Below are 19,838 nucleotides of genomic sequence, written 5' to 3' on the forward strand. Positions count from 1 at the left end.
TGCGAGTGGTTAAATAATTAATAAGATTACCAACAGTGTGTTAATTACAAATAACGAGAGAGGAGCTAGAGGTGGTGAATTTTCCAAACAGAGAACCAGGATCCGCAGCCCCAGGGCCCAGGGGTCCGGCCACCCGGGTGGGGCAGCTCCGTAATAAATAATGGGGTTGGGGGCGGGGGTCAGGGCTGCTCCTGCTTCTTCTTGACAGAAATCCGTTTCTTCCTTGCCGCCAGCATCTCATAGAAGGGGTCCACACTCACAGCTGCCCTGCAGAAGGGGAGGGTCCAGGGTGAGGGCCAAGGAGCCCAGCTCCCCACGCCCTCTGCTCCCACCCAAGGACCCCGGAGCCCAGGCTCACTGGATCGACTTGATCCACTCCTCCTTCTCCTCCTGTGTCGGGGCCGAGATCCGGTACACCATGTGGTTCCCTTCAACCACCCGGCCGTCGGCCTCTGTTTTACAGGCTTTGATGAGCTGCCCCTTGTTGTTGGGGATATAAAGCTCAAAGCAATTCTGGGGAGACATGAGAACAGAGCGATGGCAGGTCAGAGCTGGCCCTGGGCCCAGAGGAGGTGCCACCATGGCAGGAAGGGGCACAGAGAGGGTCTTACCGGTTTTCGGGGGTCATCCACTTCTCGGATGCTCAGATTCTCCAGGGGGATAATTCCTCGGGGTTCCTTGTCCTGAAGGAACAAGGTGGACAAGACTCAGACTTTCCAGTCCTTGCTCAGCTCCTCCTCCCCAACCCCAGCAGTGCCTGTGGTTCAAGTCACTGGTTGTGGTACTTTGTCACAGCAGCGCTAGTGGACTGGTATAGCCCTCCTCCCTCAGACCCCAGAGCCTGACCCCCAGCCCCTCCTCCCAGCACCCCAGAGAGAAGCCCAGCTCTGCCCTCACCGTAGTGTACTCGAAATAGTAGAGGCAGTTGTCAGTGAGGATAAACCAGCGCCGCTTCCACGTCTTCACCCGGCCCCCTGAAAGGGAAGGGGTGGGAGGGGGCCTGGGCTCAACAGGGGGGACAGGGCCTCCGGGAGGCAGGGAGGGGACTGAGAGGCAGAGTGAGCGCAGGGAAGGCGGGGCTGGCAGGGCCTGGGATGAAGAAATGCGGGGGAAGAGAGACAAGCAGGGACAGGCCTTCAGGCCCCCCCCCCCCAGGATCCCGCCCACCCCCAACGTGGGGCTCCGCACTTTCTAAGCCTGCCTGTCTGCCCAGAGCCTGGGAGTCCGAGTCCCGAGTGCCCAGCCCCCTCCTATGGCCCAGGGCCATGGCAGCCCCTGGCAGCCCCTCCCGTGTCAGGTCGGTGTCAGGTCAGGTCGGCAGCGTACCTACCTCCTGGGGCAGACAGCGAGAAAGCAGGCAGGACCAGGCGAGGAGAGGGGAAGGCAGAGAATGGGGTGCCCCCCAAAGCCGCAGGCAACAGAAAGAGGGCGGGCCAGGGAAAGAAAGCACAGGGGGGTGGGAAAGAGAGAGGGCAGAGAGGAAGACGCAGGGAAGGAGAGAGGGAAGGGGAGGGGGGAAGAGAAGGAAGAAAACGAGTTACATCGACATGACCCTCTCCCTCCTGGGGAGGCTGAAGATCCTGAGCCCCCCCAACACCTCCTGGTGTCGCTGCTTGGTGCCTCCCCACCCCCGGGACAGGTCCTCAGCCGGCTGGGAAGGCCCTCCACTGCCAGAGGGAAGAGATCTCACCCCCAGAAGGTCATCCCAAAGGGAAGAGGACAAAACCCCCGGTGCTTGGCCTGAGGTGGCTGTGGGGACCCATGTGAGCTCCAGGACAAACTGGCTGTGTGACCTCAGGGCCACCTCTTGCCCTCTCTGGGCTCCAGTCTCCAGACCCACTTGCACCCATACCTTCCCACCTCAAGACGACCTGCCTCTAGGTTCCTTGTGGTCCCCAAGGGACTAGACAGTAACAGTTAAGAACGGCTTTCATTAAGCATCTTGGTGAACACAGCCCCCCCCCCTCCTTTGATCCAGTTCAACATGTGCTACACTCTGGTCAGAGATCTGGGCCCCAAGCCACCCCTGCCCTGTAGCTGCTGGACAGTGACCAAGCCTTAAAGTCCTCATCTGGGAAATGGGAAGCATTCCTGTGGGTGGGAAAGGTCTACAGGGGAATTAGCTCCTGGGAAGCTGCCCTGCCAGAGTTCCTCTTTCCCACCCTCTTGGCTAGGGGCACCTCCTGGCCTCCAGAGAAATCTGACTCTGGACTCATCTGGCCCCCACCCCTGGGGCTGATGCAGGAATCTGGCCACTCGCTGTGGGCTAGAAAGAGCAGTTTACACTTTTACCAGGACATCTATGCACCCAGTCAGGGCCCTGCTTGCTGCTGGGGAAGCCAGGTCTTGGCTCAAGAGCAAAATTCCACGGTGCAGGGAACACAGCCCTGCCTGCCCCGCCCCTCCAATCCCTGCACTGGGCCCTCCCGCTGCTCCAGCAGCCTCCACTGTCTGCTCCTGGCTGTTATTCCTCCTCAGCTTCCCTGTGTCTCCGGAGCAGCCATCCGCTACCTCTTCACTAAAGAGCCACAGCTAGCACTCCCCTGGTACCCACCATCCCCAGGCATGGCTCCCAGCCAGCTGCTCGCAACCTTGGCTCTGCCCTGGAAGGCAGCTAGAGGGCTTTCAACATGATTGGCACCCATCCTGCCCCAGAAATCCTGGCTTTGAGTCTGCGGCTTGGCCGCTGGGCTTTTAAGAGTTCCCAGGTGAATCTCCCATGAAGCCACAAGTGGGCACAACTCCAATCCTCAGGTAACCCCATGGAAAGGGGCACCTGCTTGACACCCCCCCTGCTAACAATGTATCCTGAATTGGCTGGCACCCCGTGTTTCCTGGGGGATGGGCCCCATCCCACGCATTCCAGCCCTGTTGGGAACTTTACATTCAATAAGCAGAGCCTGGCATTTATTCGGTGCTCTCCAATGCCTACCTTATAGCCACACATATTTATGGGGCCCCTCCTCTATGCCTGTGCTGGGGCCCAGCACACAGGCCTCATCTTGTTTTCAGGCCCATTTTGAGGATTTGGAAACAAAGCTCAGAGAGGTCAAATCATGGGCCTAAGATCACATAGCAAATGCGCATGAAAGCCAGGTCCTGAGCCTGGGCCCCCTAAAGTCCCCCTGCAGAGGCAGCCAGCAGGTTCAGGAGGGGACGTACCCAGCTTAAGGAGCCAGCCCTCCCGATCCGGGTTGAAGAAGGTGTGGGTCAGGTCATTGCCGTCATCCTCGGGAATCTTGAAGGGTTCATTTCGGATGCTGTCATAGAGGTTCTGAGGGGCGAAGGTGCAGTCAGCAACACCAGGCCCCAGGGACCCTCCCAGGGCTACCTGGCCATGGAGGAGGGGGGAGGCGGTGGGACCACTGGTGGAGTGGCCCGGGGAAGAGGAGGGGAGGAGGCAGATGGGTGGAAGGAGGCCTGGGGAGCAGAGAGAGAAGACAAAGAAAAGAGGCAGAGCTGCAGCAGTCTGCAAAGCTCAAGAGACAGAAAAGACAGAGAGATGGAGACTGAGGTTGGCCTGGGAGGGAGGAAGGGAAAAGGAAACGGACAGGTTGGCATGATCACCCCGGACAGCTCAGGCACCAGGAGGCCCAACATGGAGGAGGGCCCACCCAGGGTAGGAAGAGGGATGGCACTGGGGGGTGGCAGGGAAGGGGAAGGGGGTGGTGCCTGACCCTGAGCAGCTCCTCTGGCAGGTCCCCACCCTCGTTGATGCCCCGGTTCATGGCCACGAAGCGCTCCAGGCCCGGCTTGTCCCGGACGTTGGGATTGTGAAGGCTGGTGTTCAGCATGATCACGGCGAAGGACAGCACGTAGCACGTGTCTGCACCAGACAGTCAGGTGGTGACGACACAGGTCAGTGGGCCCCCCGGCCCGCCTGCCCAGACCCCAGAAGTCTGGGTCGCCCACCTGTGGACTGGAAGACCCCAGGGTTGCACAGGCAGTATCGCTGGGCAAAGGCTTCCATCATCCGGTCAATCTTCTGGGCCTCTCCGGGGAGGCGAAAGCTCCAGAGAAATTGCCTGGGTTAGAGGGGGAGCCGGGTGTGGGTGCCAGGACTGGCAGAAACCTCTCCCCGCTCTCGTTCCCCGTGTCAGGAAGCAGTAACAGCCTTGTGGCCTCAGCAGCTGTCTCAGGTATGGATCCAAGCTGCCCCATGAGTACTGGCTGTAAGCCTTTTGAGGGATTTATACAGGAAAAAAAGCCTTTCTTTCTGCTAAGGTTGCTAGAAAGGTCTGGTGGTCACCAAGGGCTTCTGTTGCCATGTGAGAAGAGGGTCTACAGAGAGCAATGCCAACACAGTGGCAAGGACAACCCAAAGATAGAGAAAAATCGACCTTCAGACACCATTTGAGCACCTGGATACAGGTGTGCCTGAAGGAGGCCCTACTGTGGACTTTTACCTTACATGAAAAGCTCGATTCCCTAATTTTTTTTTTTTCCTGAGTAGGGTTTCATCATCTGTAAAGAAAGCCCTGACAGGTACATTCCTGCCCTTTAACCCTATCCCTCTCACCTGAGGGCCTGCACCAGATTGAGGTCAGTAAACTCATGCAGATCCACAAAGGCATGGAGCACTGCCAAGTTCAGCTCTTCCCTGGGAGGACAGAGACAGAGTCATGCACAGGAAGGAGGCTGGAGTGGGAGTGGACAGGAAGCAAACACTGGGGAGTCTCGGCCACCGCTTCTGCATAGTGGCTGCCACTGGAGCAGGCGAGATGTTAGCCTGGCCCCAGCACAGGCCTGGCTCCAGGACAGGAATGCTCAGAACACGCTCTTGGGAAGACCATCTGCTGCAAGATCATCCCTGGTTTAGCTGAACCTTTGTAGTTAAGAGGAATACAGCAGATGTGTCCCACCTACTATCACCTCTCTGATGGTCCCCGGGTTCTGCAGATGTCCAGAAATGGTCCCCACACCTGCCAGGCTGTCCCCATGCATCCCAGATGCTCCTGAAACAATCCCCATATGCCCCAGATGTCCAGAGGGCCCCCAAACATCTCTGGATATCCATACAATCCCCATAATCCCAACCATCTGATAGTCCTTATACTTGCCAGGTGTCCAGAAAGTTCTATACATTCCCTGATGTCCACACAATTCCTAAGCAACCCAGACATCCAGACGGTCCTGTGTCCCTCAGATGTTCATATCAGCCCAGATGTCCACAAATCCCTAGGCACCCATATCCACAGACCTCGTACCCCAGGTGTCCACAGGTGCCCATGCTCTCTAGCTGTCCACGTAACTCCAATGCACATCAGTTGTCTACACAATTCTCATGCTCCCACAAGACTCACAGATGTTCTCCACTGTCCCCAGACATAAATGGATGGTCCTCAACTTTTCAGGCATCCGCCGGAGATTCCCATGCCCCCAAGATGAGCACAGACAGCCCCAGGCTTCCACTGACCCCTCCATCACTCCCCTGTCACAATCCAGCCAGAGGGCAGGTCTATTAGGGCCTCTCTCAGGAGAGAAAGCTGGTGGCCTAAGGGCAGGAGTTGGGCAGGGACGCCTGGCTGGCTCAGTGGGTGCTTCCTACCTTTGGCTCAGGGCGTGATCCCAGATTTCTGGGATCAAGTCCCACATCGGGCTCCTTGCATGGAACCTGCTTTTCCTCCCTCTACCTGTGTCTCAGCCTCTCTTTCTGTGGCTCTCGTGAATAAATAAAATCTTAAAAAAAAAAAAAAAAAAAAAAAAGGAGCTGGGCACAGGGGATGACAGGGAGCTGGGCAGGGTCTCACCTCTCCCCCAGGTAGTCCCCGATGGCGGTCTTGTTCAGGCCCTCACCCTTGTACAGAAAGCGGGCGATTTCTTCGGGTGTGTTCTGCAGAAGCTCATTCTCCACCAAGAACTGGATCCCCTGGTGGGTGGGGACCAGGTCTCAGCCTCAACAGCCAGAAAGCCACGCCCCACCGCCTCCCCAAGGACCTCAGCATCCACCCCCAGCCTGGACAGAACTGGGTCAAGTCTTGTTTTGGGGCTTCACAGCGGTCCCTAAATACCATCCCTTCCGCCTCAGAGCCTTCACACCTACTGTTCCCTCTGCCTTTGCCTGGTTAGTCCAGCAGCAAGGGCAGAGTCCCACAAGGAATAGGAGCCCAGTGAGTTTGCTGAATGTGTGACAAACTACAACTGCTTTGGGCTTCAAGAATACCGTGAGACACTGTTAGTAGGCAGCAGCATGTCACGGGCTGTGAGGGCCAAGCCTCAGGATGGATGGGGCCTTCTTGGCTCACCCTGGGCCAGGAGAGCTACACCTAACTCTGGAGTGTGGCAGCCATGTCTAAGGGCTCATCAAAGGCAAGGTAGGGCCAGCTCTTGTCCTGGGTCTCCAGCCCTGCCTAGTACACGGGCAAGCTCGAGGGAGGCCACAGAGAATGTGTGAAATGAATGACCTAGTAAACAAACATCTCTCTGCACCAGGTGGACACTGACTCGTCCTTCAAACCGGACCTGAACATCCTCTCCTCGAGAAAGCCCTAACTTTACGAAGCTCCCCCATGAAGGTCCACAGCCCTGGGATCTCTGTGAAGTGGCACTGGTCAACCCTCCTTTGGGCATGTCATGGTCCATGTTCCCTACCACACTCGAGCTACTCCTGAGACTCTAGGTGGCACCACAAGAGGGTCCAGAAATATGAACAGAAAGGGGAAGGGAGCCTCCCAGGCAGAGGACACAGGACACACAAAGGTCAGGAGGCGGGGACACCTCCGTTAGTGTTCAGAAAACAAATGGACTGCCAATATCTGAATCCCGGAATTAGAGCCACATGTGTCCACCTCAAGTAGATCTAGAACCTGAAAGTGCCAGAAGCCCCTGTCTGGATGTCTGCCTGGCCGATCCCAGCCCTGTGACCCAAGCACCTTCTTGGGATCCATGTTGAACTTCTTCCTGCCCATTGCCATCTTCCGGTTCCGTTGCAAGGTCTTACTGCAGGAGAGAGCAAGGGATGGAGGCTCAATGCCTGGACGTCCCTGGCCTGGCCCCATGATCCCCAAGTTCCCCACCCCAGCCCTCACCTGCCCTCATTGGCCTCCAGACCCTCCACCTCGCTCATGGCTTCACTGAGCTCCTCCCGAAGGCGCTGGATCTCCACCAGCAGCTCCTGTTTCCGCCGCCGGATGTTCTCCAGCTCCATCCGCTCCTCCGGAGTCAGGTCTGGGGGCTCTGTGGGTCAGGGTCAGGGGTTGGAGGTCAGTTCTGGGGGCTGGGAACCTGGATTCCTGCAATCTGGGGGAGGACCGAGCTGGGGTGGGCAGGACTAGGTTGCAAGGGAGGATGAGGATGAGGATTGGGCCTCCTCTGTCTCCTGGAAGAAGGGGCTGGGAGTCTAGATTTCTCAGCCCAGACAAGGAAGGGCTGCGGATCTAGACTCTTAAGTCCTGGGGCAGGAGGAGGCTAGGGGTCAGGACTCCTGAGTCTGAGGCAGAAGGGGGCTGGGAGGCCGAACTTCCGGGTCCATTACTTGGAAGGGGAGTGAGGCCTTGGTTCTCTGCCTCCATTCCTGGCGAGGCAACTGGGAGCTTGGGTGTCCGGACTCCTGGGTCCATGAAAAGTAACTACGGCAGGGAAAGCTGGTGACAGCTCCTGAGAGTTGGGGAAGGGGGGCGGGGCATCGAAGGCCCCCGCCCCGCCTTCGCGGGATCCCCGCAGCCCCCAAGATTTCTCCCCAGCCAAGCGCCCCAGAAGCCCCCCTCCCGGCTCCCAGCAGGCACTGGGCTCGCCCGGCCCTTCCAGCGGGAATGGTTCCGCCCCGGCCGCGCCTCCGCCGCTCCATCCCGCCCCTCCCGCCGCCACCGGAAACAGGCTCGGCCCACACAATGGCCTGGAACGCCCTGCTCTCGGGCCCCGCCGGAAGCCCGTTCCGCGCCCCACAAAAGCGAGGCTTCGACGGGGCCCCAAGGCGCCGCGCGGCGCGCGCCGGGAGGGACGTTCGCGGCCGAACGTTCCAGTCCAAACGCTCCATCCGCTCCCAGCCGGCCCCGCCCCTCCCTGACCTACCATAGACACCGTCCTCCATGGCGGCTAGGAAGGCCCGCGGGGAGTCCGGGGCGGTCCCGCCGGTCGGGCCTGGATCCGCGTTGGCCCGCGGGCTCGGGTGAGCCCGCTCAAACGCCCCGGGAGCCACCGCCGCCTCCTCAGCGCCAGTCCTCAGCGCTGAAAAGACTCTCCTTTCGCCTCCCAACCGCCCCGCCGATAGGGACCGCCCCTCGTTTTGACACCGCCCAATCCATGGAGAGCCCTCTCGTCTGCCCCGCCCCCGACCCCGAAGGATCGTCCTCCAGGACCAATAGGCGCACAGGGAACAGACGTAGCACCGTCCGGGCGGAGATAGACGGGCGGTAGGGCCAATCGGAGTGCGGCCAGGGAGCCAGGCCCCGCCCCCGAAACAAAAGAAGGTTTGTGGCTGGCGTGCCCGCCAATGAGAAGACTCGGAGAGGAATTGCATGGAGGCGGGACCGTGCGCGAGCCGAGAGGACGGCGCCTGCGCAAGGGCTCTGGAAGGACGCTAGGCCAGTCGACCCCGCCTCTGGTGATAGGTTGCCGGGGAGCGGTACTTTGTTAGTCTCGTTGCCAGGGGGCGGCGCCACAACTGTCGGCTGTTTCCGGGAGCCACACCTCCGCGGCCGGCGCAGCAGGCTTTTGACCGCAGCGGTTGCCAGGCAACTGGGAGCCGCTTTGGCCCGTCGTTTGGCCTCCTTCCTCCCCTTACTGGCCTCTCTGATCTCCAGATCCTTTCTTTAACCCCTCTCAGGACTTCCCCAGCCACTTCAGCCTCTTGCGAGCCGAGGGGTGGTGAAACAAAGACTTTCTTTCTACGCTATTGGGTATCTGTCATGCAGAGTGGGACATTTGGGGAAGGCTACGCCTTCCTGACGCCTTCTGCCTCTCGAGTTCCTCCCTCTCTCCCTCATACTCCTCCCCTCACTTTAGCATCCTTCCCCTAAAACGGCTCCTCTTCCTCAACATCCTCCCACCTCTCCGGTTCCTTCCTCGCTCACAAAGTCCTTTCCGTCCTCTCTGCCTCCCCTCCCTTCAGGTTCCCCCTCTTCTTAAACTCCTCCCTCCTCTCGGAGTCTCCCCACCTATGATACCCTTCTCTCCCCTCCCCCTCCGCCCCAGCCTCTCATTTCCATTCCTTGCAGAAAAACCAAGTGCAGGCAGCTGGCCCGAATGGAGCACCCGGGCATCACTGTCATGGGTGGGTCCCTAACTGGGTCTCAGGTAGTGACTGGGCCTTGTCCTCATTTGCCATCCCTGGGCTAGGCAGGTGGGGACAGATTCAGGGCCAGGACCTGGTTAAGCTGACAGATTAGACACGGAGCCTCTTAATCTCCTCCCTGACCTTTATGAGTGGCCTGGGTCTTGTCCTCCCCTCGTGGAAAGCTAGGGTGTGCCAGCCTGGCCCCACTCTTCTTCCTTCCAAGCAGAACCCCCCTCCTGTCCCTTCACCCCTAACTTAACATCCTTCCCCATGCCGGTGTTTCCATTACCCTCACCCCTGTCCCTACCTCAGACACCTGCACTGGGAGAACAGCTAGCTAATTAATCCCATCCGGTTATTAAGTGGGGGATTTTGAAGGATAAAGGGAGGTGGGGAAGCCACAAGCGGGGACCTGGGTTGATGCAGCACTGGGGCAAGCTAATGAGCAATGACAGTGCCTGCCCGCTGTCCTGGGACACGAATGGGAATGTATCCTCCTCCCTGGCACTGGCTCCTTCTGCAGTTGGCTCCCAGCCTGCTGGGCACTTAGTTGGATAACAGTACGGTGGAGGTTGGGGGACAGGCATGAGGAGCCAAGCCCCAGAAGCACACTCACGGACACACCACCAGGACTCACAATGATTTAATCTGGGGCACAGTTCTCCCCCTGAACACATACTTCCTCCTGGCATTCAGAGCTCCCTTTTCCTTTTCCTGTCCCCTAAACTGGAATGGGGCAGGGGGTGGGGGGAGGTTCTGGCCCTTAGCCACCGCCCCCGCTACCCCTTGCCTGCCCTGTCGTTCACACATCCAAGTTCAGAGCTGGCCTCCAAGAGCATCTCCTATCCCAGTTGCCCCTGGAAGGTCATGCATTTCAGGACCAGGGGGAGCTGGGCCAACTATAGGACCTTCACTCCCACCACGAGCCATCACTTTCAATGAAGTGAGGAATCATCCTGGTGGAAAAGTCCTCGGAGAACTTCAAGTTCCAGTGCCCCATTTTTACAGATGGAGAGACTGAGGCAAGAAGGAGGGGAGTGGTCTGCCCAGATTCAAGCAGTAAGTTGGGGCAGAGTTGGGATTTAGAGCAAAGCTTTCTGGATCCTCATAAAGGACTCCATTCTAATCAACTCAAGCTCAGTTTCTAACCCTTTTGTACAAACCATGGCAAAGTATAGATAGATATCTGTATTTATATTATATATATATAATACACATATGTATAACATCTTTAAGAAATAGACACACATCACTAGGTATAGGTTTCCAGAGCACTGTAGACTCATCAACCTTTGGCCTCTCCATCTCTTGCCTGACAACCAGCCCTGTTATCCACAGGGTCTTGCATGGGCCCTCCCTTTCTAGATCAGCCCAGAAATGCTGCCAATCAAGTCCTGAGTCCACCTCCCAGAACTACCGAGTCCTAGGAGCTGATTCGACCTTCCAGGTTTTAATAATAGACAACTCTGGATCCCTGGAGCCTTGATTCCTTTTGGCATTACAGAACCACAAAGAATCATCAAGATTCTCAGCTCCACTGGGCAAACTGGAACCAGTAAGTCTCAAACATCTAGCATTGCCACTCCTTCCTTGACTCTGTGATCAATCTAGAGCCACAGAATCCTGATTCCTTTGGACATTCTAGAATGGCACTTAAAAAAAATACAAACCCGTGGATCATAAAGAAGCATTGATGATCTCTTTGGTTTGATGTTCTTTCTACAGCCGGTGGTCAGGAGTTATCTAATATCAAGAACTCCCAAGCTGTCACTGTAGCCCTTCCAGAACCACAGACACTCTGTTGTTTTGTGCATTCTAGAAAAATTGTTTACTTTCCTCGGTAGGTTGACATTCTAGCTCAAACCTGTTCTAGAACCATGAGTGCTTATTGCTGTGGTCAATCTAGATTCACAGAATCTTAACTCTTGGGCCTTCTGGAACCACAAGGTCTTTTCTTGACCTGCAGTCAACAATCTTTGTCATTGGTTAATAAAGACGATCTTGAATTCCTGGGGCATTCCATAACTCTCCCTCCTTATGTGGTCTAGAAAAAAAAATAATTTGCTACTTGGTTAGCTGAGTCTAGAAGCAACAGTCCCTTGAATCTTAGGTCAATCCAGACCTACAAACGTAATGTCTGTTGCTGCCCCTGGAGGAAATGTACCACCGATTCCTGACCCTGCTCAACAACCCAACCCAGCCACACAGAGGAATCTAGAACCACCAGTTCTTGTCTCTTGGGTGGTCCAGAATCCTGGATTCCCCATCTCTGGGGAGACTCAGGTGTCAGGCTGATAAAGGGGTCTCAAGAGGGAGCATGGAACACAGAGGAATTAAGATCCAGCATGTCTGTGGTGGGTCCCCTATCCATGGCAGAACTTCACCAGCTAAGAGTTTACCCAGCAGGCCTGTTGGTCTCGGGTAACACCTGCCCCCATCCCAGGAGAGGGCCCTAACTCTCCATCTCTCTATCTCTGGGAAGGGGGTACAAAGAGGGAGACACCAGCTGGCATCATGGGGGCAGGGTCAGTGCCAGGGTTGGTGTGAGTACTTGGGGGCTAGCAATCCCATCTTCCGCCTCCACTCCCTCCCCCTCCTTGGCCTCCTCTTCCTCATCTTCTTCCTGGCAGCAGCTCAGTGCAAGTTCGTTCTCATAACAAAATGCAGCCAGAGAACCGGGGAAACTTGACTTGGGGCTGTGGGAAGCCCGCTCTGCCTGTTCATCCAACTCCTTGGCGCTGCAGACTGGTGTCCCTGGGACCTCGTAAGTGCGGTGGAAGTGGCGATAGTCAACCTCGTACTGGGAGCCACGCTGGAAGAGGACTGGCTCAAAACGATGGCCCCAGAGCAGCTCACCAGGGAGGTAGGAGGAGCGACACTGTGTGGTCATGGCCGTGGCCTCAACCATGCCCTCAAGAATGACCACCAGCTCAAAGTCAGCCCGGGCCAGCTCGGCACGTCCTAGTTCATACAGAGGACTGGCAGAGTCGATCTCATGCACGATGGTGATGGGAGACACAAGGAAGATTCGATCAGTGCCACCATCAAAGCCCACGTCCACATCCTGGTGATCCAGTGGTATATACTCACCCTCTGGGGTGACACGAGGCTGTGGCAAGAAGGGAGGGGCCAAAGACAGATGGCAGGGAGCACGGAGAGGAATGGAGACAGAGGCAAGGAGAGAATGGAATGGAGATGTAGAGAAAGGGGAGAGCAGAAATAGCAGGGGTCGTGGGGTGAGAACATGGACCCAGAGAGAGAGGGGAATGGAGGCCCAGAAAAGGGTGAGGACAGAGCCAGAGATCAAGAGAGAGAGACAGAGACTCAAAGGGTTCAGGGATAGAAACACAAGAGAGACAAAGAGAGGGGACAGAGGGGCACAATGATATTGGCATCGAGTCACAGAAATCAGCAAGGCAGAGATGAAGTTAAAGAGACAACAGAAGAGTAAAGTCCAAGCAGCAAGTGGAGAGGGAGGAAAAAGAAAAATGGTTTTCAACATATGGCCATTGAGGGATAAATCAAGATGACAACCCGTTCAATACTCTCTATTCCACCCCAGCCTTGGGTTATCTATCCCCTCCGACCCAACTACAAGCCCCTCTGCCCCATTGTGCATGTGTATGTGTGGGGGCAATTGGCACTCCCCCCCCCACATCCCCTCATTGGCTCCATACCCAACCTCCCCAGCCCTGTCAGCACCCTGCAGACTTCTGGGAGTATCTGAGGGTATCTCTCCTAGTCCTGAATCCTAGTCTTGAAGCAAGAAGGAGCCCTCAGATGCTGCTGGGAGTTGTAGTTCCCACCACCATTCTCCCCACCTTCTCTTCAAAGTCCAACCTCACCCCAGGGTTCTTAAATGTCTTTACTTGGGCAAGGACAACTAACTACTGCCCTAGGATTTGGGCAGTTTAACTATAATTTTAGAGACACACTAAGGCGCCTACTTCAGGGCACCAGAGGGAGCTGCTACCCCAGGGGCAAATGGGGGTCGTAGTTGTTTTGGTGATACGCTACAATTTAAGGGTGTTTTCCAGCCCTGGAAGCCTCTGAGCAGGGGACTGATGGGGCCAACTGGGCCACTGAGATGGGGAATGAAGTCCCCCACAAAGGCTGCAGGACTCCTTACCCAGAGGCCACGGAGAATTGTGTTCCATGCCTCTGCAGGTGTGACTTGCACCCCCATCCTTGGCCCTACATCTCCCACAATCCCATAGGGCACTAGCCTCAAGTCACAGGCCATTCTTGGTACTACCATGTTGGCTGGTAATTATAAACCAGAGCCATGGTTTACACCACCCACAAAAATATATCATCTGCTCAGACCGTCCCTTCTGGACACCTTCCCCGCCCACAGAGCCTTCTGGAAATTGTAGTTCAGAGCCTTTACAGGCCAGGTGTGGCCTTCTCGGGTCTAGCTATCTCTCAACCCCACTGGGGGCCCATCCTCAAGCCACAGGAAGTTCTTTATGTCTCAACCCCCGTTTCAAGCCTAGGTCTCCAGTCAGCACCGGTCACAGTCCTCCCTTTTGGGTCTCCAGCTCCTCTAACTGATCCCGGAAGGAGCCTCAGGCCACATGGAGGGCGGAAGGGCTCCCCGGCGCGAGACCGCTGGGAATTGTAGTCCACGCGCCCTCCACGCCCACCGCGCACCCTACCCTCGGGCCTACATCTCCCACAATGCCCCCCGCGACGAGCCCCTCCCTTCCGCCCCTGGGCCCGCACCTGCAGCAGCTGGGCCCGCACGTGGGCCTCGACCAGGTGGCTGCGGCGGAGGTTGCCGACGCGCCACATGAGGCAGAGGCGGCGGTCGCGCAGCGCCACGACGGCGTTCTCGCTGAACACAAGCGTCTCGTTGCGCTTCTTGGGTTTGGCCATCTTGGCCATGACGGCGCCCACGACGAAGGCGTCGAGCACGCAGCCAGCAATGCACTGCAGCACCACGGCGGCCACGGCGGCCGGGCACTCCTCGGTGACGCTGCGCACGCCGTAGCCGATGGACGTCTGCGTCTCGAGCGCGAAGAGGAAGGCGGCCAGGAAGCTGGCCACGTGGGAAAAGCAGGGCGCGGGCGGCGGCGGGGCGGCCAGGTCGCCGTGCAGCGAGGCGATGAGCCAGAAGGCCAGGCCGAAGAGCAGCCAGGAGGCGAGGAAGGAGCAGGAGAAGAGCAGGCACATCCAGCGCCAGCGCACGTCCACGCACGTGGTGAACAGGTCGCTCAGGTAGCGCGCGCCCTGGCCGCCCAGGTTCACGAAGCGCACGTTGCAGTGCCCGTCCTTCTTGACGAAGCGCCCGCGGCGCCGCCCGGCCTGCGACGGCGCCCACCCGTTGCGGCACAGCCCCGGCCCGGCCTCCTCCTCGTCGCCGGCGCGGCCCTCCCCTGGCTCCAGGGCGCCGCTAAGGCGGCGCAGGGCCCTGGCCAGGCCCATTGGGCGGGGGCACCCCCTCCACTTGGCCTAGTGGGGGGCGGGCGCCCCAAACCTGCGGAGACGAGAAACGGGCGGCAATGTCAGGGATGCCGGAGACGGTGGGCTCCTCGGCCGGGCATGCACGCTGGGCCATGGTGGCCTCACCTGGCAAGTGGGTGGCATATTACCCACCCTAAAAGTCGGAAGAGTACAGCATCGAGGATGGTGATATCATAGGAGATGCTGGTGTAGCAACAACAGCGACAGAGTCATAGCCATGACCTTATGGCAAGGGCCACGGTAGTTAGAGCAGACGTCTCTACAGCGGCAGACCCTGCTGTGAGCACTCTACATGAATGTGAACATATTTGAACCTAACACCAGAGGTTATTATCTCCATCTTATAGATGAGAAAACAGAGGCACAAAACTTCTGACTTGCTCAAGGTCGGTGCTGAGTAAACTCAGCAAGATTTGGGCGTCAACAAGCCAGAATCGGCAAAGTGGTAACCCTTTGTCAGCGCGGAATCCCTATGGAGAGATGAATTGGGGCTCTAGGCCCTCCATGGCTCAAAGCAGGCTCACAAAGCACAAGCAACGCAAGGAAAAATGGTGGATGTACTGAAATTCATTAAAATTAAAAACTTTTGAGGGATGCCCCCCACTGGCTCAGTCAGTGGAGTGTGGGACTCTTGATCTCAGGGTTTTGAGTCTCAGCCCCACGTTGGGTGTAGTGATTGCTTAAAGTCTTTAAAAAGAAAAAAAAAAAAAAACAACCTTCTGTGCTCCAAAGGACACTGTCAGGAAAGTGAAAAGACAACCCACCAATGGAAGAAAATAGATGCAAATCATATATGTAAGAAGTTTATAATATCTAAAGACCTCAATAAGGTAATAACAACAAGACACCACAATTTAAAAATAGGCAAAGGAGGGGCTCCTGGGTGGCTCAGCCCGTTAAGCATCCAACTCTGTACAACTCTTGGTTTTGGCTTAGGTTGTGGTCTCAAGGGTCTTGAGATCAAGCCCTACATCAGGCTCTGCACTCAGCGTGGAGTCTGCTTAACACTCTCTCCCCCTCTGCCTCTCCCCTCTGTGCTGTTTCAAATAAATCTTAAAAAAAAAACAAAAAAAAAACAGGCAAAGAATCTGAAGAGACATTTCTCTAGGAAAAATATACAATAAGAGAGATACATAAAAAGATGTTCAACGTCATTAGCCATCAGGGAAATGCAAATCAAAACTACGAGACTATTTTCCACCCACTTGGGAAGACAACAGTGTTGGCAAGGATGTGGAGAAGTTGGCCCCCCTTGAATGCTTCTGGTGGCATATAAAGTGGTGCAGCTGTTTTGCAAAACCATCTGGCAGTTTCTTAAATGGTTAAACATAATTACCCTACGACCCAGCAATTCCAAGTCTAGGTATCTACTCAGGACAAAACAAATGTCCAAACACTTGTACACAAATGTTCCTAATAGTATTGGTCGAGATTGCCGAAAGATGTAAACAACCCAAATAGCCCTCAACTGATAAACAAATAAATGTGGTATATCCACATGATGAAGTACTACTTAGTAATAAAAAAATGAAGCACTAACAAATTACAACCTGGACAAACCCTGAAAACATCATGGTAAGTGAAGCCAGATGCAGAAGACCACATATTGGGGCACCTGGGTGGCTCAGTTGATTAAGCATCTGACTCTTGGTTTTGGCTGAGGTTTGATCTCAGGGTCGTGAGATGGAGCCCCGAGTCAGGCTCTGTGCTGAGCACAGTTTCTGCATAAGCCTTTCTTTTCCTCTGCTCCTCCATCTCCCTCAAATAAATCTTAAAAAAAAAGAGAGAGAGAGAGAGAGACCACATATTGCCTACTTTCATTTATATTGAAATCTGTACATTGAGAAAGGAGACTAGTGGTACCCAGGGCTGGGGAGATGCAGGATGTGAGGAGTGATAGCCAGAGGACATGGGTTTTCTAAAATTGACTGTGGTGATGGTGGCACAACTCCATGAAAATACTAAAAAACACATTGAATTATACACTTTAATGTGTCAGCTGTATTTTATCTGAATTATGTAGTTTTTTTTTCTTCAAATTTTAAGGAATCTCTACACCCAACGTGGGGTTCGAATGCATGAGCTCAAGATAGAGTGCCATGCTCCACGACTGAGCCAGCCAGGTGCCCCTTTTCTAACATATTTCAATGAAGCTATTTAAAAAAAGGCCCAAGCTCAGCCCTGACCCTCAGATCTTTGGCAAATCTAACCAGTTTCTTCAACTGTAAAAGGGGGGATTTGAGGTTAGGAAGTGTCTTCCAGTCATCTAGATCAAGGACTCAGTCCTGTCTTAGTTGCTGGCCAACTATATGTTCTGGAACCACTGGCTTCATTTTCTGGAGCCTCATTTGTGGAAAGACCCTGGGATTTCAAATCGGGCAGTTCTAGGGTGAATCTGAGCCCTGTCACTTACTGACTGTAGGAGTGGTGGCAAGTCACCTCAGCTCCCTCATCTGGGAAGTGGAATCTCAGCGACTCAACAGGGCAGGAGAGAGATGAGGGAGAGTGGGGCATGGATGGGGACCTCATCACCCCACATCCAGCAGCTGTGGAGGAGAGACTTCGAGGGCCCATCTGGGCTAGGGGTTAGATATTCGGCGATCACGTCCATCGGTATTTACCAAGCACCTAATGTACTGTGTGCGCCCCGCACCGGGCTCTGGGATCCTCACAGGCTTCTGGACAGGGCCAGGGGTGCTCAAACTGAGAGGGCTGTTGACTGATACCAGTTTCAACATCAGTGGGTCCAGCACACCTCCCTTGTCTCCCACCCTGGTCACTGAGCTCTGCACCTGCTGCCCATAACCACCTGGACATGCTGCATTCTGAGGACACAAAAGTTGTGGTTTAGGTCAGAGTGGACTGGGCCTGTGTTGAGCATCTGCGATGTACCCCAATCTTGACTCTTCTTACCCTCAACAGTCCTTGGAGTTGGGAACTCATTCTTCCAAAAAGGGGTTAACTGAAGCTACATGCTGAAGGGGCCAGCTTTGAATCCAGGCCCTGACCCCTGCATGTGTAGCCCCCTCTGTCCGTAAGTCCCCACTATGTGCTGGTTCCACCAGGGACCACCAACAGGGTAGGGGAGGTGGGCCCCAGGCTGAGTCCTCCCACACCTGCTCACTCATGTCTAATCACAACCCTTAAGGGGCTTTGTTTTCCACAGTAAACTTTGTCTCAGTCCCCTCAGCTGAACAGTAGAAGCCCTGGACTCCCATCTAGGGTCCTCAGGTGCCAAAGCCCAAGTGACAAACCACAGACCTCAGGGGGGGGATTCATTTCCTGAGCACCTACCATGTCCTGGGCTTTTGCCTGAGCTCAGGGGATGCCCGCAGCCCGCCCAGACTCCACCACACCCCACTGCTCACCTCACTTCGACTGTCCAGGACGCTGGGAAGATCACTGCCCCACTTCACAGGGTGGGGAATAGGCTCGGACACCTGGCCAGACCCACACAGTGCTGAGGGTAGGGTGCCAGGTCGGGTCCTGAGCCTTTCCAACGCAGGGCTCTGCGTCAGTCCCCCCCTAGGCCCTGTGAGGCGGAAGTGACCATGTCCATTTCACAAATTAGATGGGGGCTTTCACCTCCAGAGGGCCCTGTCCGTGTCCAATGGGGCCCAGCTCACAGAGGGTGGGTGGGACATGGGTTCAAGCACCCTCCTTCACCCCCCCTGCAGGAAGGCAGGACAGGAGGGAAAAGGATCCAGAGCCTGAAGCCCTCCCCCATCCTCCCCCTGACCTGCCAGAGCAGCTTAATGTTTCCATATAAAGGAGACACGGGGCTTAAGGTGTGTCAACTTGGTGTCAAAGTCACCGTCTAATCTGAGGCCAAGAAGCTCCGCCCCCGGGCCCCCGCCTCCCTTCCCCCTCAAAAAGCACTTTCACACTCTTCTGGAGACCCTGGCTGTCCACCCCCCCACCCACACCCCCCCAACAACAGGGCCTGAACAGCAGGTTGAGGGGCAGAGATTGACAGGGCAGGAGAGCAGGGGGGCGTCGGGACACAGTATGAACAAAGACAGAGCCTTGGAGTGGACAGGAAGGGCGCTGAGGGAGGCAGAGGAACAGACAGATCCCACAGGGGGTACAGGGAGGCAGAGAGAGGACAGACGCCCAGAGGGAGCCGGACAGAGACGGGGGTGGGTGGGGGGGGTGGTCAGAGACACAGCAGGAGGGGACAGGAGAGACAGGCAGACTAGGAGCAGCTGGGATGGGGAGATGATGCATCAGGAAATGGGAATACAGGGAGCCGGAGCTGGGGACAGAAACAGGGTGAGACAGGCTCACGATGACAGGGATGAAGGGGCAGAAGGCAGATGGAGATGGGGTCAGAGATGGAGGCGCCTGACCGGGGGAGAGGTTGCTCTGGGGCTGGAATCGGTCACTGAAGGGGAAGCAGGACCTTCCTGGGGGACAGCAAAGACAGGGAATGCGGGGTGGAGGGGCCCTAGCAAGGAGGGTGTGGGGGGAGGTGGGATGGTCTCAGCCCAGGACCTCTGCATGGAGGCACGTACCTGGTGGGGCAGCCCACCCCCATGCCCTTCGCTGGGGGATCCTCTGCTAGGGCCACAGGGAGGCCCCCGTGGGTGCTGAGGGGCAGCAGTGTGTCCTGGGCCCCAGGGGCCTTGTGCTGGGCGCCCGACCTCTGTGTCCACAGGCGGATCAGAGGCCTGGCTGAGGGGGGGCAGGGGGTGGGGCCAGCCCAGAGCCGCAGAGGGGGAGCCAGGGAGGATGGCCAGGCAGGGCAGCTGGGCCGCAGCCCAAGCAGGCTGGAGAGGAGACGCGGTGAAGAAACGGGAAGGGGGAGGGGGATAGGGAGACACGGGGAGATAGGGACACAGAGAAGGGAACAGAAGGGGAGAAAGGGGACAGCGGCAGAAGGACAGAAAAATGGGCTCCTCAGTTCCCTTTGAGATGAAGACTTCAAAAGCCCAGGGACACAGGTGAGCCACCCCTCCAGAGACCTGGACTGGGCTCCATGTGAATAAAATTCAGGGTGGGGTGTACAAACAGCACCCAATGGGCGGGGAGACCCCCCATGAAGCAGGGATTCTCCATGAAGCAGGGATTCTCGGTGGCCTCTGGACAGCTGGGAACCTGGGTCCCACCTCCTCCTCCCCTTTCTTCATAGGGAAGCAGCCAGCAGGATGAGTCTCAC

General features: G+C 56.4%; 2 protein-coding genes across 3 annotated transcripts; both read right to left on the reverse strand.

Annotated features, from left to right (window-relative positions):
* On the reverse strand, positions 1 to 8,238 carry CYTH2 (cytohesin 2). Of its 2 annotated transcripts, XM_038528368.1 has the most exons (13): positions 8,011 to 8,238; positions 7,475 to 7,568; positions 7,029 to 7,176; positions 6,873 to 6,939; positions 5,751 to 5,869; positions 4,520 to 4,600; positions 3,913 to 4,025; positions 3,678 to 3,826; positions 3,162 to 3,274; positions 898 to 976; positions 612 to 683; positions 359 to 513; positions 1 to 267 (listed from the first exon to the last, which is right to left on the reverse strand). In XM_038528368.1, exons 1-13 carry the CDS (start codon positions 8,011 to 8,013, stop codon positions 180 to 182), a joined length of 1,281 nt encoding a protein of 426 aa, XP_038384296.1. In that variant the 5' UTR covers positions 8,014 to 8,238; the 3' UTR covers positions 1 to 179. The 2 variants fall into 2 exon arrangements, with proteins under 2 accessions (XP_038384296.1, XP_038384295.1); XM_038528367.1 differs by lacking the exon at positions 7,475 to 7,568 and having other exon boundaries at positions 898 to 974; positions 3,163 to 3,274.
* Positions 8,239 to 9,840: 1,602 nt separating this feature from the next.
* Positions 9,841 to 19,690, reverse strand: KCNJ14 (potassium inwardly rectifying channel subfamily J member 14). The gene is made up of 3 exons (XM_038528371.1): positions 19,195 to 19,690; positions 13,940 to 14,693; positions 9,841 to 12,323 (listed from the first exon to the last, which is right to left on the reverse strand). The coding sequence occupies exons 2-3, from the start codon at positions 14,639 to 14,641 to the stop codon at positions 11,727 to 11,729; spliced, it is 1,299 nt and encodes a 432-aa protein (XP_038384299.1). The 5' UTR covers positions 14,642 to 14,693; positions 19,195 to 19,690; the 3' UTR covers positions 9,841 to 11,726.
* Between the last annotated feature and the right edge of the window lie 148 nt (positions 19,691 to 19,838).

The sequence above is a fragment of the Canis lupus genome, chromosome 1 (genome assembly GCF_011100685.1).
Source record: "Canis lupus familiaris isolate Mischka breed German Shepherd chromosome 1, alternate assembly UU_Cfam_GSD_1.0, whole genome shotgun sequence".
Taxonomy (NCBI): domain Eukaryota; kingdom Metazoa; phylum Chordata; class Mammalia; order Carnivora; family Canidae; genus Canis; species Canis lupus.